This window comes from Lolium rigidum, chromosome 3 (assembly GCF_022539505.1).
Source record: "Lolium rigidum isolate FL_2022 chromosome 3, APGP_CSIRO_Lrig_0.1, whole genome shotgun sequence".
NCBI classification, from domain to species: Eukaryota; Viridiplantae; Streptophyta; class Magnoliopsida; order Poales; family Poaceae; genus Lolium; species Lolium rigidum.
The window spans coordinates 151,348,668-151,368,382 of NC_061510.1; the positions used below are offsets into that span (position 1 = coordinate 151,348,668).

The 19,715-nt window shown below is 51.5% G+C and overlaps 1 protein-coding gene across 1 annotated transcript; it reads left to right on the top strand.

Moving 5' to 3' along the window:
• Positions 1–15,258: 15,258 nt before the first annotated feature.
• Positions 15,259–19,084, top strand: LOC124695674 (transcription factor PCF6-like). The gene is made up of 2 exons (XM_047228499.1): positions 15,259–16,409; positions 18,716–19,084. The coding sequence occupies exon 1, from the start codon at positions 15,259–15,261 to the stop codon at positions 16,378–16,380; it is 1,122 nt and encodes a 373-aa protein (XP_047084455.1). The 3' UTR covers positions 16,381–16,409; positions 18,716–19,084.
• Positions 19,085–19,715: the final 631 nt, after the last annotated feature.

Genomic DNA, 19,715 nt, shown 5'->3' on the forward strand with positions numbered 1-19,715 from the left:
GCGAGGTAGTTGGTGTACCCATTACCATTCGTTGACAACAACAAACACCTCTCAAAATAATTTTATTCCTGATTTACAAATGAAAAGCTCTAGCGCATGTTAATCCCTGCTTCCCTCTGCGAAGGGTCAATCTTTTACTTTTATGTTGTGTCTCCATCCTTTCTTTGAGCACTTTCTTGAGAGCACAACTGTCATTCTTAGTGTAATATGCTTGTCTCAAAATATGATTGATTGTGGTATAACTTTGATGCCTTTATCTTTGACAATCACTACTTCTAGTCTTTCTATGAACTCCAGAGGTGCTCGGGCATTTACGTTTTGCCGATCAAATACAGGCAAGCGAGATACCACTTTATCATACTCTCTAATGAACATTGCAATCCTGCTTATATACATGATTCATGATGCTTATTATTAATTGTTGGTACCTCTTCATGATTGACATAGCTGTTAGATGATCTTATTTGCATGTATCTTATTATGAACTGCTTAAGTATTAGCCATATCATGAGAATATATACATCATATGAACAAATGTGTTCGTGAAAGTTCTTTTATCGCTCAGTTGTTAACCGAATTGCTTGAGGACAAGCAATAAGCTAAGCTTGGGGGAGTTGATACGTCCAAAACGTATCTACTTTCCCGAACACTTTTGCTATTGTTTTGCCTCTAATTTGTGTATTTTGGATGCAACTAACACGGACTAACACTGTTTTCAGCAGAACTGTTCTGGTGTCTCATTTTTGTGCAGAAATCCAACTTTCAGGAAAAACCTCGGGATTTTGACAGAAGGCCCTATTTTCCCGAATACCGACGGAGCCGTAAGGACAAATCAAGTGGAGGCCCGAGGGCCCCACACCATAAGGCGGCGCGGCCTAGGGGGGGCCGCGTGGCCCTATGGTGTGGCCCCCTCGGCCGGCCTCCGACGCCCTCCTTCGGACTACTTATTGGCCTCGACCTAAAAACGCACGGGGAGAAGTGGAAGTCGCCAGAAACCCTCCAGAACGCCGCCACATCGCGAAACTCCGTCTCGGGAGCCAGAAGTCTCCGTTCTGGCACTCCGCCGGGACGGGGGATTGGAGGAGATCATCGCCGCCATCATCACCGACGCCTCTCCATCAACCAGCCATGTTTCCCCCATCCATGTGTGAGTAATTCCCCCGCTGTAGGCCGAAGGGGATGGTAGGGATTGGATGAGATTGGTCATGTAATAGCATAAGATTGTTAGGGCATAGTGCCTAGTGTCCGTAATTGGTACTTTGATGATATTGTTGCAACTTGTTATGCTTAATGCTTGTCACTAGGGCCCGAGTGCCATGATCTCAGATCTGAACATGTTATTATTTCATCATGATATTCATTGTTTATGGTCTTAGCTGCAAGTTGTATACACATGTCGCTGTCCGTAACCAATGGCCCCGAAGTGACAGAAATCGGGACAACCGGAGGGGATGTTAGTGATGTGAGGATCACATGTGTTCACAGAGTGTTAATGCTTTGCTCCGGTACTCTATTAAAAGGAGTACCTTAATATCCAAGTAGTTTCCCTAGAGGCCCGGCTGCCACCGTACTGGTAGGACAAAAGATGTTGTGCAAGTTTCTCATTGCGAGCACGTACGACTATAATTGGAACACATGCCTATTGATTGCTTTGTACTTGGATACCGTTTTATTATTATCTCGCAAATGCCCTCGCTTGATTGTTACATGAGTTTCTCTCGTCCATGCAACGCCCGTTATCCGTCCCCGTGCCTACGTATTTTAATCCTGCTGTTTACTATAATCACTACTCGCTGTCTACGATACTCTGCTGCTGTTATTTCACTATCGCTATCGCTATAAAACCGTTACTACTCGATAAACTCTTGCGAGCAAGTCTCGTTTCCAGTGTGCAACTGAATTGACAACTCCGCTGTTAAGGCTTTCAAGTATTATTTGTCTCCCCTTGTGTCGAATCAATAAATTGGGTTTTACTTCCCTCGAAGACTGTTGCGATCCCCTATACTTGTGGGTCATCAGCGCCCTTGCCCGGGCCCTGGACTTCTTCCTTGCCGCCGCCTTGTCGACCGCCACCTCCTGCGCCTCCAGCCGGGCGAACTTGGCGTCGGAGTCCTCCTCCTCCTCCTCCTCCTGCCCATCCTCCTCGTCCTCGGCGTCGCTGCCAGCACCGCCAACGTCCTCCTCCTGGTCGTCGCTGGCATTGGCGCCTCCGTCCTCCTCGTCCTCAGTCGGCGTCGAGGCAGGGTCGCTGGGCGTGGAGCCCGGATCGCTTGGCGTCGCAGGGGATTCCCACCAATGCAGCCATCCGGGCGACTTGCCCTCGCTGTCCGAGTCCAACGGCAGGGTGTAATTCCTCATGGCGTGCCGGTGTTGGAGAAGAAGAAGAAGAAGTAGGAGGCGGTTCGACGTGAATTACAGTAGACGCAGGGGTTATATTCTGCAGGGATTAACGACGGCGCGTATAACAAAGAGGCCGGCGGTTGGTCTTCCGCGGTGGTTCGGCGCTCCATTCCGGCGGTTGGCGGGTTGATCGGCGCGGTTGCCACACCGGCGGTTGACATTCGCGCGCTTGCTGTGTGCTTTCGGGGCATATCGAACCAGGGTCACTGCCAGGCGGACCCATGGGGGAAGCTCGCGGACGCTCAGCGCGACCGCGCAGCGTCCACGAAGACGCAAACGTGCCGCATATTTGCGTCGCGTTTGCGTCGCAGCAGACTCCTCGGACACGATGCGTCGCCCCACTGGAGCTGGGTACAGGCACATTTCCGATCCGCACAGACGCAAACGGTCGCTGAGCGACCGTTTTCGTCAGCCGTGACCGGAAATGCGTCTGGGACCACCTCCAGCAGGGCGACGCAAAAGTGACCGGGCCGTCCTTGGAGACGCAAACCTGGCCCAAATATGCGCCTGGGATGCGTCTCCACGGACGCGGAAAGTGTCCGCTCGCATCTGGCGGATGTTTTGTCTGGCCCACCAGGCAGTGACGCAGCGTCGATGCGTCTTCTCCGCCGCGATACTGGCGCCGAGGCGTCGCTTCGGCAGTCTGTGGCCGTGTAAATGGTGATGCCTCGCGTGGCGCGCGGCCGTCGCCCTGCCTCTGATCTATATAAACAGGGATGCCAGCATCTCATCTCCTCCCCACAAAAACCCTAGCTGCCGCACAACCTCCGCTGCTGCTCAAACTCCACCACAGCCACCATGAGCAACGCCGGCCGCGGCCAGGCTGCCGCGCCTCCACCTACACCTACACCTCCCACTCCACCTCCCCCGGCCTCAAGCTCCGACGAGGAGTTCGACTCCGACGACAGCATGGGCGACCTCCTCGACCCGGTCAGGGACGTCAAGGCCTTGGCACTCGCGGCGCAGGAAGCAGAGGAGGAGCTGGCAGGCCACGCGGCGTTGGACGCCGAGCTGGAGCAGCTCAGGCTGGCGGCCGCAGAGGACTCTAACTCCGAAATATCTTGGTCTTCCGATGACCCTGATGCGCCTACGCCGGAGGAGAGGGTGGCGGAGCAGAGGGCTATCGTCGAGTCTTTTGAGACGCTCAAGGACGACGCCGCGAGCGCGAGGCTGAAGCAGTGTCTGCAACAGGACGCGGCGGCGCACCGAGCCATAGCAGCCGCACGGGAGGCGGCGGAGAAGCAGGCGATGGAGCGACGCAACGACGGTGCCGGCCCGTCCGCAAGCAAGTAGTCTAGTCTTCTAGATCTACATTGTATAGTTTTATGCATTAAAATGTACTACTTTTTATATTTTTAAATGCGTTGCAAATCTAAAAATGGGTCGCCCCGGTGGATACACACCCAGACGAACACTCGGACAAAATATGTCCGCAGGGCGACGCAAACGAATTTTCGTGATCAGTTTTGAGCGTCCGAAATGCATGTTGGAGATGCCCTTAGAAATGGAAACAGTCACGTCCAGCCCTACCTCCTCCTGGCTGTGGGTACCGTGGTCCGTGGACGTACGATTGATGCATGGAGATGACACGCAGTACGTCCAATTATTCGACTTTACCGACGCGTCGTGTTGCCATCACGTCACGTGCAGTGCAGCCAAAAGTGTTGAGAGGGAAAGGGAAACACCAAGAGGAATACGCAGGAGTTCTGTTGAGTTGGTTAGAAATGAGCAGCGTCCCAGTACTATTTGGAGGCCAGCAGCTATAGTTAGTAGCCACCTTGTGTTTACACAGCGTCTCAGACAAGAGGTGGCCCCATGATTAACAACGCGGGGCATCTTGCATGCATGTTGCTCCACGTTCGTCTTTTCTTGCACCGCAACTCTACCTTTCCTCGTCGGCCGATCGGCGCCACCGTGCAACGCGTGCTGTGAGAGCATCTCCACCGGGCTCCATCCATTTCGGACATCAATCTATTTGATCTATTTGATAGTTGAGGCCAAAGAAACAAAATCGGCTCTAAAGAGTGAAGTGTGATAGTTGAGGCAGTGGCTGATTATGATACTCCGTATATAGATTTGGCCATCTTTAGCATGGCAGGGTACAATGATATTAACGTGCCGCAACGATTTCCGGTGTTTGCAAGCCTAGCTAGGGTACAAGCTACAACCGTCAACTTTGAGATTAACAACCACTCAACAAGGGGTATTATCTAGCCAATGGTATCTAGACACCGCATGCTACATTTGTAAAGACGATTGTAGAACCTGCAACAGAGAAGAGATATTATTTTGCGGCATGCTAGGAAGCATGTCACAAGGATGTCGAGCGGGATTTTGCTGTGTTGCAGCAGCATTTTGCCATTGTTCGGTGCCCTGCTCTCAACTGGTCGGAGTCTCAGATGTGGGAGGTCATGAACGGTTGTGTGATAAGCAAAACATAATAATCGAGAGTGAGCACGACACACCGTCAGATGATCATGAGCATCCATTTGATCTTCAGGGACCTCTTGCTGAGGTTGAGCAGGTACCAACCCAGTTTGTTGTTTTCCTCCATATGCATCAAGAAATCCGAGATACATGTGTTCATACTCAAGTTGAGAACGATCTAGTTGAGCATTTGTGGGTGCAGAGAGGAAACACCACATTATTCTGCATGGCAATTTATTTGAATTCTTATATAAATAATTTAATTGTATGTTTGAACTATTTTTGTGTTCAAACAATGTAATATTGTTTGAATTGTTATTTAAAACTATGCAAAGTATTGTAATTTGATGAAAAATAAAAATCAATTTTTTGGGGGCCAGACGTATGGGACGCGCCGGTGTGGGACGGTCGTCCCTATAATTAAGGAGCTCTTGGTGGCGAGCCCCATACATCTATGTCAGCGCTGCTGCCTGCTACTACTACCTCCGATTCAAGGAATAATGCGTCTTCGTTTTACGTTTTTTTCGTTTGACTAAGAATTACTTCAAATATATAAAGATTGTTTGTATGAAATTAATATCATTAGAAAGTATTTTTAAATACGAATCCAACGATACTAATTACATATAATATAACCAAGTTTTTGTTTCTCAATTTTTATGGTCAAAGTTTGCCTTGAAATACGCGTGCGCCTTATTCCTTGGAACGCGGGTAGTATATGGGATGCGTCGGTGAAAATGCGCTAAACAAAAAAGGAAAGCAAAAAAATGTGGATAACATTGTAAGTATCATCAAATATGCAGAAGCGCCCTCGGCTGTTGGATGCTAGATATCCAGCACGTCGACAGCCCGGGCGATCGAACCAGACCACTCGGTGCACACGTACGGGCAGACGAGATGAGGCCGCGAGGGTCGCCGTCGCACAGAGTGGGATCGTGGCGTCGTACGTCGGCCGTAAAAGCGACGCCACCGCCGGCGCCGCAAAGTCGTATGCTACCAAAAAGGTAAAAAAAGGAGAACACCATTCGTATTCCCGCGCCGTCGCAGCAGCATAGGCTAGTGTGCGCAGCCGCAGCACAAACAGTAGCCGTACTAGTGCGCAGCACTGCCGCTGACGCTCGCGCCGTACCTAGGTTGGGGCTTGGCAGATCTGACACCGCACCGGCCCGGGCCCCTGCTACTGCTGCCACTGCGATCGCGAGCAGCGGCGTGCGAGCTGAGCTGCATCGGGGCAGAGAAAAAAGGGGGCACGATCGATTAGGCACGGAGTAGCAGGAAAAAATGGACGGCAGTGGAATGCCCCAAAAAAGCGCTAGTCGCCGTGGGCGATGCCGGGGTGATAGCTCGCACCCGCCCTGTCCGACCTCCTCTCTCGCTTTCCCTTCTTCGCCGCCGGTGGCTCTCCCCTATCCCCAAGGACTGAGATCTGCGTAGGGCAGAGTCGGCCAACAACGGTGCACCTAGGCTTTCGACGAGTCTGGCGGCGGCGCTTCTTCCCCGGGTGAAAGGAGGTGCGGCGGTGTTGCTACTTGGCGGCGAGGCGGCACTGCTCGCGGCTGGCTTCTTCCTCGGCCAAGATCTGGGCCCCTTTGAGCCGCAGCTGGGTTCGGGCGGGCTGACCGTGTATTATACTGGCGGTGCTCCCTGGAGATGGGCATGGAGGTGGCGGGTTCAGGGTGGTGGTGCTCAGCCGGCCTGCTCCAGCGTGACCTAGTACGCCCCTGCTGCCGCGTTTGGATAGCTACCGCGACAAGGGTGGGGGTAGTCCCCCCCCCCCCGCACGACTACAATACTTCAGGCCCTGGCTCCTGCATTTTTCTGTTCTCCGTCCTCTTGGCCTCGCCTCGGTTCATAGTGAGACGACTATGGTGGCATCGAGACCATGGTGGCGCGTGTTGGTGGGGGGCGTTGATGTGTGGAAGGCTACAAATCGTTCGGTCTAGGGTTGAGAGAAATCCATATCGGTCTTCCGATACTGAAGGGGTGACGATTGAGGGTGTCACCATTCCTTCTTGAAGGGCATCAGGTGTACCCCGCCGCACTCATCCTCGCGTAACAGGGGCAACCCTAGAAACTATCCGTGTAGCAGATGTGTCATCATCACATTTCTTCTTGAAGGTATTGCTTGGCACACGTTGTTTCCGAGCCCAAGGAGCACATGTGGACATAACATCCCTGTTGCCCGAGCATGTGCCCGGGCTTCGGCCGTGCGCTCCTCACGCGAAAGAGATTGTTGAGCAGAGATATGATGATGACGAGTGGGCAATGCCTAGGCTTTCGACCCGCGCCTCACGCAGAGCGACGGGAGACGCATTGATCCGGTGATGGAGAATGGGTAACCTGGTCGTAGCCTTATTTTCCTCTGTGTTAGGATTAACCCGTTCAACTTAGTGAGGAAGCATCCCATTAGCCCACAAGATTGGTCACAAAGGGACAAAGGGTAGTATCATATACTAGAATCATACTTATTGATACTAATGTATGCTATATCTACAATGCATGGTACTACATATCATACACTAGTATCATACACTCATTATATTTATTTATTTGTAGAATTTCAATGCAAAACTATATGTAGAAAATTAATTTGGTATTAAATATTTTTGTTGTACGGTGATATGATATGATATCTATCTACGATAATACTATACTCTCTCATTATTAATTGGGCTCATGCATGTAATGTATGATAGTGCCTATGATATCTACATTGTGATAGCATAAGGTCAAATCGATTCAAAATTGGATCTATTTACCACTTCACAAATTCTAAAAAAAAGTTACCGCTCCATACACTACACCAACTCTAGAAAGTCCCCTACCCGCGCCACCGTCATCACCAGCGATCAATTTTGTTCTTGTCCATCGTTATAGTTCCTAATAATACCCGTTCATCGCCGTATTGCCCCACTTATGGAAGCTCACCACGTACTAATTCAAGCTCCCGGTGTTGCCGCCACCATTACAATCTTCTGACCACTTGGAAACCTTGCACCCCTTGTTAAAAAAAAGAAACCTTGCACCCCATGGACGGTAGCGGCTGCCTCGCCGGCCCACCCTACCCACCTTTGATAGTTTGTCACCCCACCCCTCCCTCTTAAACTTTTCCATCTACATGAGCCCCCTCCACACCAGCAACCTGTTGACTGCCAAAACCCACCGGCGGGCAGCGGCCTTGTCAACACCGTAGAGCCGGGAAGAGCCTAGAGCTGCGGCTGGCTGAGACCCCTCCGAGCGACGGCCCGCAATGCTCTTCCGGTCACACGCGGCGATGCGAAGTGCAAGGGCGTGCCACCTGACCTATACCCGGCCGGGAAGGTGATGGTGATGCCTCGCTTAGTTTCCCGCAGGGCATACATGTAAACGTTAAATACGAGCCTCGATCGGCTCTCGAGTTATCCCGTGAATCGGCTCAAAGAGCCGATCCACCCATGATTCGTACGGGGTGCACGAATACTTGGTGGTCCCGCTTGATCAAGATAAAGCTAATGAGATCTACGACGATTTAGGGTTTTCACCGCATAATCGGATCATCCTACTCCAGAGTTGGGCCTCGCGGCCACGCACGGTGCTCGTAAGCCGATCCTAAACAAGGCCTAAAAACCAACATGAAGTTGATCCTCGGAACATCCTGTTTAGGACTTGCGAACGCCACCCTACGTGCCACCGGATCCTCCCCCCTTTGTAAGGCCTAACTATTGCGTATATTAAACTAATCCTTGTAGAACAAGAAGCAACCGTAACGGATCAGATCTACTAAATAATGATCAAGCGGGTGCCGCCCCCACACCCGAGATAGGTGTGAGGGCGGCTAGATATGCAAGGGTTGCACTACGTAAGCATGCTTAAACGAAGAACAATGCTAACCCTAACACATCTAATGATAACTACGTTGCTCGCCATCAAAAGCGCTTCGATACGAGCAACGCATGAACAACGTGGGGCTTGTGCTGCCTAGATCGCAAGATGCGATCTAGGCAGCATGTCGCTTACCCGATAGAAACCCTCGAGACGAAGGAGTTGGCGATGCGCCGAGATTGGTTTGTTTGGGGTTGAACGTGAGTTGTTGTTTATTCCATAAACCCTAGGTACATATTTATAGTCCAGCTGGACTTTCTAATGTGGGCGTGCACCAAACCGTGCACGAGTAAGATTCTATCTCTAAACTAAGATACGATCTAATATGTTACGTATACACGGGCAATTAAGCCCAACTTGGTATAAAAGGCCGATTCACATAATTCTCCATGTATACTTCCTTTAAGCCCATCTTGATTGCGGCCCACCTCCTGATTTAGCCAAAATCTGGTGATAACACATGCCCCCCTGGTTTTGCTAATGATAATTTCAAAACCACTCTGTTTTTTCCTCAGAGGGGTCGTGTCACGGCAGAGCGGAACTGTCGCAGCATGCCTCATCATGACGACTTGCCTTCCCAACTTCTCCGCACGATTTGACGAGTTTTGGCACCATGTCCTCGAGAACTGCTCGAAAATTAAAAACCCCCACCTCCTTTTATTTAACCGCATCGAACAGTTCTCTTCTTCACCCCTTCCGCATTAACACTCCAAAAAACCCTCCCCTGCAACCATGTCCTCTTCCTCTTCCTCTTCTTCTTCGTCGGATCTTTCCCACGTGTCCTCTCCCATCCGAGAGTTGACGCCCTCGTGGGGTACGCAAGCGGCGTACGACATCCTCGCCCCAACGAAGTGGGACAAAGAGGACCATGACTCCTCCGTCAGGTCCGAGGATGACAAATCCCTAACCGACGGGGAGAGCGACCTCCGCTTCCTTGCTGACGAGGAGGCGGTGGAGGAGAGCGAGGATGATCGCCTCTCTTGGGCAGACTTCACCACCTCCGAGGAGGTGAAGGAGGAGGAAGAGGAGGAGGAGGACGAAGACAGCTCCTCCGACGAGCCGCCGGCCAAACGCCGCCACCTCCGGCCCGGGAACCTTAGCGACGTCGACAGGTGACGACGACGCCGACGAAGAGGATGAAGACGATGAGGGTCCCGCCGGCGGCCGCCGGAGCAGCGATGACGAGCCGGTAGGGAGCAGCGCCGGCAGCGGCGATGACGGTGACGATGACGACGAGGGCAGCGAGCGGCCCCTAGATAGGGTCTTAGCATAGGGCTAGCATGAGCGGACGGGGCAATGTACCCCCTAGTTTTTCCTTTTGAGAGCGATCAGCTCTTCTATGTAAGAAATCTGGCTTATCAATGAAGAAATTCCCCACCTCGATTTAGCCGATTCCCTTTATGATAATTTAGCCGATCGTCCTTCACTCTGTTTCTGCCGATTGCCAATCTGGACGATGCCCAGCAAGCCGATGGCATCGCACCGGTCTCTCACAATAGATTTTGTGATAGATTCATCCGGACCCAAGCTCCTGGTCAAACCAGGCCCAGCCACAAGCGTACAAACCCTAGGCCTTCAGACATTCTTCTGCCACATCCTTCCCTTCCAGATCCTCTTTGTCTCTAGAAGCGACCTAAGATCGTTGCCGGATCAATTTAAACGCCGAAGCTGCCACTTCTGCAGGACAGGCATTACCTCTGTAGTAACGTTTTATAATCCCGCTCCGTTCTCTTTCAGCAACCCTTGCTCCAAATCAAACTGAGACGCAGAGCCAAACGATTTTAGCGAACTCGGCCTTCTTCTAGCAAAGGACTTCTCGCGGCGAGTTGCCCCCCGAGCCTCAGCCGGGGTAGCGACAATGATGAAGACCAATAATTCAAACAAACAGGCCTGAGCTCGACCACGTCCGAGAGTGGACCACCTTTCATCCGGTGACAGCCGATTCAGGTCGCTGAATCGTCTTGCATATTGAAACTGATAATTCCGCAATATCAGCACCATTCCTCAGGCCCGTTGTGATGGAGAGTTGGCCGATTCCAACGAAATTGGTCTGTGTAGCCAAGGATCCTTTGGGGCCAGCTGCCCCCCGGGCCTCAGTCGGGCGAGAACAACAATGGGCCCACCACATCGGTCACCCTCGGCTTCCAACTTGTAATGCAGCATCAGCCGACTCCAACAACTATCGGCTCTTCGTTATCGGGCAGGCCGGGACACCTCCCGGTGGGGGTGTCTTTGAATCTCCGATGCCCTCCAAACCCCGGACGCAACACCCCTAGAAGTGACGGCTCCTCGGTCACTATCTTGGTCAAAACGTCGCAGCCGATTGCTTCGTCGTCGGCTCGTTCTCGCGATCTTAGGAAGGCTCATCCCTACCCCGACTTGCCGTTATCAGAGCCACGACCCTCAAACCTGCTAACGCCGCTGATCTTGAAGGCCTGCCAATGAGAATTAGGGGTCCATGAAAGGAAGACCTATTGCACGCTCCATTGATCCTTAAGTCGATGTCTGCACATCGGCTATGCTTAAAATTTTTTGAATTCCCGGCCGATTTGTGTATCGGCCCCCATACTCCAATACCCATCGCCACAGGGTGGGACACTTCTACTGCATATCCTCGTGTTTTATCTACTTGGGCGCCCCCCCGAGCCGATTCTGTCAAGAGAATTGATGATATCGGCTCTTTTGGATCATGCATGTGTTGAACCCGTGCGGTATGGATGGTGAGGATATTCACGGCCGATTATCGGAATCGGCCTCCACGTTGTTTGCTCGGTGAAGGTTTTGTAATGTTCCTTCATAGACCCTTGGGGCCGATCACAAGGATCAGCCTCGCCAAGTTGCACATCGCTTGGCTTCAACTACATGGTCAGGCCGGTGGATAAAACTAGCTTAACCCTTCCCTTTGTCACATCGATGCGCTCGCGAGTCGTCCAAGTTGATGCCCGAGAGGGGTTCTTGGCCCGCTCGCTTCCCATGCATTCATGCCGGCCGTTGAAACTTCGGCCGAGTCATCGGCTTGGACGACCTCTACCTCATCACCATCCCACTGTATTATGCATTGGTGCATCGTGGAGGGAATGCAGCAGTTGGCGTGGATCCAATCTCTTCCCAGCAACATAGCATAACTGCTCGTGCTATCGACGATGAAGAACGTCGTAGGGATAGTTTTTCTTCCTACGGTCAGATCCACGTTCAGAACTCCTTGTGCCTCAGACGCTTGGCCGTTGAAGTCGCTCAACGTTACGTTAGTCTTGATTAGATCCGAACTCGAGCGTCCCAGCCGACGTAACATAGAGTACGGCATGATGTTAACTGCCGCTCCGGTGTCCACCAGCATCTTATTTACAGGCCTCCCATCGATATACCCTCGTAAGTACAGGGCCTTCAGATGCCTGTAGCTCCTTTCTCGTGGCTTCTCAAAGATAACCGGCCGTGGGCCGCAGTCAAGTTGTGCCACGGATGTCTCATCTAATCCTGGAGCACTGAACTCCGAAGGGAGGATAAACACCATATTTGTGCCAGCCGATGTTTCACCATCGGCTTTTCTCTGTTCGGGCGCCACTCTTTTCTTTGTGGCTGACCTTCCTTGTCCAGGGTTCGCAGAATTTTGGCGGCCGGATCGGCCGTGCCTTCCTTAGCGTGCGCAGGTATAATCTTTCAGCTTCTTCCAACCCACGCAGACGCTGAACTCTTCGCTTCTGGGAACGGCTGAGCCCATCAGGGTACCACCTGGGCTGATGATATTTGTATTCTTCACCACCGTCCTCTAGCTCTTCGAGATCTTCCACCTGAGCGGACTCAGCACGCTTGTTCCGAGGTGGGAAAGGCCCTAGACGGCTGAACACAGATACGTTAGCGGCACCCTTCTTCCTTTGTTTGCATTCTGGGCAGTCCTCGACTGTTGGCAATCGGCTCATTCCTGAGTCCCAGCAATGTTTGAAGAACGGGCAGTCCCAGTGCCTGTCCATGTCACCTTGCCCCCTTGGCCTTCCTTCGGCGCGGCGATCGTACCCGCCGTTGTTTCTACCATGTTGGCGGTACCTTCCGACCTCGGCATCAGCCTGAAAATTCCCTTCATTATCTACGTCGTAGCGCCGACGTCGGTCGTGGTGTTGCTCGTATTTGTTGAGGGGGTGCTTGGAGAGTGGGCGTTGATGCCGCATGCTTCTTATTCCCTCCTTTGCCAGGTACCGCCTGTCCTCATCTTGGGGTTGGTCGCGCGGACCGGCTCCCTCTTCATCCTTGCCACGGGAGTGGTTGCTTTCTGTTTCCCCTTTGTCATGGCGGCTTGCAGACCCTGCCATATTGACACCAAAGGAAAACTTTGGCCGACCTATGGAGTGGCTGAGATCCACCGTGTCGACACCGGGCCCCGGACGTGGGTCTCTACCGAGCTTGATATCGTGCGGCCGGGTCTTCTCAGAGGAGCCGATGAGTTCGGCTCCAAGGGTTGCCCTGATCCCGTCATGTTTCCATCTGAGCTCCTTGGGCAGATCCCCATGCTTCAGCGACCTGGTGCGCTCCTCTGACGGGGTGGAGAGGTCTATCCCATCGAGTGCACCTTCGGGCGTGGAACCCCTCCCCCTGACGCCATGGGAGCGGGTCTGGAGGGAAGAGCCGATGAGTTCGGCTTCGAGGATGGCTTTGATCTCATCGCACGTGACTGGCGTGCCGCCCGCCATCTCAGACGTAGATGGCGATGTGGTTGATGTAGACGTTCGTCCCACCGGGCGTGCCAGAATGTGTTGACTGCCAAAACCCACCGGCGGGCAGCGGCCTTGTCAACACCGTAGAGCCGGGAAGAGCCTAGAGCTGCGGCTGGCCGAGACCCCTCCGAGCGACGGCCCGCAATGCTCTTCTGGTCACACGCGGCGATGCGAAGTGCAAGGGCGTGCCACCTGACCTATACCTGGCCAGGAAGGTGATGGTGATGCCTCGCTTAGTTTCCTGCAGGGCATACATGTAAACGTTAAATACGAGCCTCGATCGGCTCTCGAGTTATCCCGTGAATCGGCTCAAAGAGCCGATCCACCCATGATTCGTACGGGGTGCACGAATACTTGGTGGTCCTGCTTGATCAAGATAAAGCTAATGAGATCTACGACGATTTAGGGTTTTCACCGCATAATCGGATCATCCTACTCCAGAGTTGGGCCTCGCGGCCACGCACGGTGCTCGTAAGCCGATCCTAAACAAGGCCTAAAAACCAACATGAAGTTGATCCTCGGAACATCCCGTTTAGGACTTGCGAACGCCACCCTACGTGCCACCTGGATCCCCCCCCTTTGTAAGGCCTAACTATTGCGGATATTAAACTAATCCTTGTAGAACAAGGAGCAACCGTAACGGATCAGATCTACTAAATAATGATCAAGCGGGGTGCCGCCCCACACCCGAGATAGGTGTGAGGGCGGCTAGATATGCAAGGGTTGCACTACGTAAGCATGCTTAAACGAAGAACCATGCTAACCCTAACACATCTAATGCTAACTACGTTGCTCGCCATCAAAAGCGCTTCATTACGAGCAACGCATGAACAACGTGTGGCTTGTGCTGCCTAGATCGCAAGATGCGATCTAGGCAGCATGTCGCTACCCGATAGAAACCCTCGAGACGAAGGAGTTGGCGATGCGCCGAGATTGGTTTGTTTGGGGTTGAACGTGAGTTGTTGTTTATTCCATAAACCCTAGGTACATATTTATAGTCCAGACGGACTTTCTAATGTGGGCGTGCACCAAACCGTGCACGAGTAAGATTCTATCTCTAAACTAAGATACGATCTAATATGTTACAGATACACGGGCAATTAAGCCCAACTTGGTATAAAAGGCCGATTCACATAATTCTCCATGTATACTTCCTTTAAGCCCATCTTGATTGCGGCCCACCTCCTGATTTAGCCAAAATCTGGTGATAACACAACCTCAACCCAGAACCAACGATCGCTGGAGACGAAGAAGAAGCTCACCACTACACACGTACCCCCGCACCCTAAGTGTATGCATAGCGGGAGATGTCGTGGCCAACCTCGTCATCCCCGTCTCCAGCGAGGTTCATGTAATGCTTATTTTTGCCCAACAAAATTTTTAGGTTCCTTGAGACCTGCCCAGGCTTGGACAAATTCCTAGAACTGCCACTGTCTAGGAGTGCGGTGGGACTTCGTGGGAAGACCAACGGTTGGTCGGCATCTTCGTTCGTCGAGTTGCCGCTGTTGGCACTAATTTGTAATTTCTCTTTTTTTTTTCTTTCGTTTTTTGTTTGGACCTGCTTATACTCCGACGCAAGGAGTTATACGGCGTGGTTGCTATATTAATATAGGGTGGCCAACCTTGGAGGAGGCAGGAGTAGCAGGGGCAAGATGGTAAAACGCCGGCCGGGTGGGCGGCGCAAATCTGCCGGACGACAAAGGCCCAGCCGTTGGCGTTGCCACCCTACCTCTGACACACTCAGACACTGCCAGCAGAACCAGAAACGGCCGCCGCTCCCCGAGCACAATAAAAGCGGCATAGCAGCATCCGCAGCTGTCCGCCTCAGAGCCTAGCGTATGCCCGGGGCTTGCGTCGGCGAGGGATGGAGGATGACGCGGCTGGGAACGGGGCGGCGCCGGGCGGACGCGGACCGTCGGCCAAGCGCGGGCGCACCGGCGTGACCAGCGGCGGTACGGAGGTGGCGCCGTGGGGCCAGCCGCCGCAGCCGGGGCAGAGGCAGCTCGGCGCGGCGTCGCGGATCTGCCGCGTGAAGGCCACGGGCGGCAAGGACCGGCACAGCAAGGTGTACACCTCCAAGGGCATCCGGGACCGCCGCGTGCGCCTGTCGGTGCCCACCGCCATCCAGTTCTACGACCTGCAGGACCGCCTCGGCTGCGACCAGCCAAGCAAGGCCGTCGAGTGGCTCATCAACGCCGCCTCCGCCGCCATCGACGACCTCCCGCCGCTCGACCCGGCCGCCTTCGCCGCCATGCCGGACGCCCAACACCAACCCGGGCCCCGCGCCGGCAAGCAGCAGCAGCAGCAAGGCAGCAGGTCCTTGTGCAGCAGCACGTCGGAGACAAGCAAGGGGTCCGAGCTCTCGCTCTCGCGCTCCGACGGCCGCGACAAGGAGGTCACCGTGGCCAGCGCGTCCCCGGCGCAGTCCGCCGCGTCCTTCACCGAGCTGCTCACCGGGGCCGGCACCGCAGACCCCAGGCAGCCCTCCTGGCAGCCCGTGTCCGCCGTCGCCTCAAACTGCGTCGGCGTCGCGCACCCAGGGAAAGCCGGCGCGCAGGTGGTGCCGACGTACCCCGGCTTCAGATTCGGCAATGCGCCCCCGGTCGGCATGGTGCCGGCGCAGCCCTTCAACTTCAACTTCGCCACCTCCGCCCAGATGACTCACTTCTCGCTCGACCAGGACGCGCTGGCGCCCGCTCCGGCTCCCGCTCCGGCGGGCGACTACAGCCTCGACTTCTCCATGTCGTCGGGTTTCTTGGCCGCCAGCAGCAACAACAGGAGGACCCTTCTGTCCAATTCGCAGTCGCATTTCTCAAGCCAGCAGCAGCTCCAGGACCTGGGCGACGGCCCGAGCCCTCCATTCCTCTATGATGAAAACGCCGCCGCCGCTGTCGCCGCGGACAACCACCACCTCACGGCTACCGCGGCGCTGCAGCTGTGGAACGGATTCCGGCAATCCGCCATCAAGGAGAAGACCAAGAACTGATCCCGCGCGCCAAACATTCTCCAACGCTGGTAAGCTCTGTCGAATTTCCATCTTTTACTGTCGCAATTCCCTTAGTTTAAGACTAGATTCGTCGTTTCGCATGATTACAGTCTTTTTGGTAGCGCTCGAGGTGGCCTCGTGTCCTTCAAATCCCGTAGAAAAACGCAAAGCTTGTTTGGCTGCGATTGACGGGTGTCGATACCATAGCCGCAGCAAGCCTGCATTTAGCTCAACTTTGCATGTTTTTGGCCAAACAGGTGTCGATTGCTCCTCTTTGGGGAAGAGGTTTTGCATCATAGGAGACCGGCCAACCACATGACCTCTCTGATTGCCCGGCATTGCACTTTTAGTGTATTAAAACGGTTCTGACCCCTAGCTATTGTACCATTGCATGGAAAAAGACCGTGAGGATCCAATTATTCATGATGGATGAACATGAACTGGAAAGCTGAATGTACGACTAAAAAACACTGTAGTGGGTTACTGTTCTTATGAAAGTTGGAGGAATGCAATTGCCTGATTTTGTACCATTTCACTTAAGATTTTCTTAGCAATCACTGATTTACCCCTGCTAACTAGTGATTTTAGTTTTTTTTATTGGAATTTTCTATGACTTGCTGGCTCATCCCTTAATAGTCTATTAAAAGTTTAGATGGACTAGATACACTGATACTGATAAACGATTATGCTCTGCATAGGTATTAGACAAGTGACAGAATCCGGGTTACAGCTTAAAGGTCAGCAAATGCATTGTTCTGTGTGGATGTACTTTCTGTAGATGGCATTGTGAATTTGTGATGCAGCTACATAAACAAGAATTTTTTCAAATAAAAACCATAATATATAGTCATATTAGAAAAGAAGTTGTGGGATAATGATATGGACTAAATAAGTATTCAGTGGAGTTTTCTAAACTATGGCTGATATCAAATGAGTTGGCAGATACTCTACTCATACAACCACAAATTAATTAAGTTGTTTCCTTGCCATTTATTCCCGCCGTTACGAAATAATCGTAAAATCTGTGACGCTGTTAACCGAAGTTATAGGAAAACGTACCAATATATACATGCAAAATCTGCATAGTACGAAAATTAATTGTACAATGAATGTAGTAAAATTAAATCGATGCTTATTTTACAAATTGTTTATTGTTCGGAAATTATATTGGAAAACGTGCCAATGGTAGCCCTTAGCGCGATGTGAAAAATAAGTTGCCAGGGTAAATTACCTATGTGCCCTGTCAACTTTCATTTTTTTCCGAAAACAGCACCGCTGCCGCTGCCCTGGATGCGACAACATAGCCACGCGCTCCTTTTCTCATGTTTGTCTAGTATCGGCTCCCTTTTTTTTTACAAACTTGGTCAACTTAAAGTATTTTGACTTAGGACAAACCTAGAACGCAAGTTACTTTGGAATGGTGGGAGCAACTAAGATCGTCTTAATTTGACATGGAGCACGGATCTGTAGCCAAGTAAGTAGAATGTAATTGGTACTTGGGTCAGAAAACTTCATGAACAGTAAGAGCAACTCTACTTGTACGCAATAAAATTCTTGGCTAGGTGTGTGTAACAGTTTCATTATCATTATAATACCATTCACAAGTCCTGCAATTTGTTCACACACCTTTCTTATAGTATTTCACAACTTCAGCTTGATGTGAACCATAATGCAGACATATGGGATTTGCTATGTTACTAATGGAAATCAATAAATTGTTTTATTGGCCATGACAGGTTCTATATATGTCATGCTTTTTTCCATGAATTGTGCTATCCAAAATGAGCTAGACAATCAGCCATCCAGTTAGCATTATTGGTTTAACATAGTTTCCTTCAGATGTTGGCAAAGTGTTTCTGGGTTGGTTGGGGACTTGGGGACCATGTGCAAACTTGAGCATCATAAGCCATCCTACCCTTGAGTTTCATGAACTTCTTGACCCCTTAAGTTTGCTACCTTGTTTAGACACTCCGAATCATCTTCTTGCTTTTGATTTTTTACTAATTAACATTAGACTAGCTGTGCACCAGTTGTTAGAAAAGCAGTATGAGAAACTAAAGTGTCAAATATCAGATGTGACATGTCAGTCTCCATCAACATTCCGATCTCAGTGCATAAAGCTGCTCCCCTAAAGGCATCATATTTTTGCTGGTCCCTAATGTTCTGTAACTGGTTGCTTACAGTTGTCTGTATCTTTAATTCTGTAAGCATGTGTTGATGCTTGCAAGTGACATGTTTTTGCATGTGTTGATGCTTGCACGTATCATATTATACCATTCGTGGTGCAGTAAGCAACTTATCTAGCTTCTCAATCACTATCTTTGTCAACTTGCAGGAACGGAAAACATCGATGTTTCCTGAATATGTTTCGGCATCGGCAATAATATTCACCTCGTGGAGTGGAGCTGCTGCCTTGGAGTTTATGGCGACGACTGTCTGTGTCCTTGGAGCTGGATGATCACCCATCGTTCTTCCAACTCTACTCTGGTCGCCGTATATGGACCCTGCTGCCATTTATCTAGGGAATCATGGGCTGCATTTTTTTCCTTCTCTCAGATGATGGATGTGTACAAGTTTTTTCGGCAGTTTTAGACAAGACAGGCAGACCTAGCTGTGGGAGCTGTAATTCTTTCGTTTTAGAAACTGTGTTGGGTGGATTTATGCAACGTGCCCCCCTTTTAGGCCAGACTATTGCCGAGTTTTGGGAAACAAGTCTGCCTTTGGTTGCGTACGAAGAAGGAAGCTCATTTGCTTGGCAAAGTATGTGGACATGTATCTAAACAACGATAAAAGGTTACATTTTATTCAAAATGAGATCCTCAGCCACCTCTGCATCGAAAAATTGCATACAGCCTTTATTTAGATTTTATTGAACAAAGATCTGCTAAGAGTATACATAATAAAACCCCAAACCACCACTAAACAACTACAAACACTACGATGGGTGAAAAACATGGCATCAGAGACTCGTGCTCCAAAAACACAAACAAAGTCCACCAGCCAAATACCGTGGGTATCTCGAGTAACACTATGGCAAAAAAAAGGAGTACACATCTGATCTAGCAGACCCACAGAAAGCACCTAATGCACCCGCAGTAGAATCTGTCGCCGCCATGAAACATTGGTCCATCTTTAGGGTTGAGATCCGCATAGCCCTCACCAGGCCTCCCATCGACGCCGCCATGGCACAAGACAATGCCCCAACCTGCGCGGGTCTATCATGCCACGTCCTTCACCGAGGCCCCGCTGCGCCGAAGTCGACGCGTTAGATGTAGACCACTCCACCTCTTGCCTCCACCAACTAGCTAGACGTTGCTCCAAAAATGATGCCCCAA

What these genes read in the sequence shown, in the direction of transcription:
- LOC124695674 (XM_047228499.1), top strand. Translation starts at nt 15,259, where the DNA reads ATGGAGGATGACGCGGCTGGGAACGGGGCGGCGCCGGGCGGACGCGGA.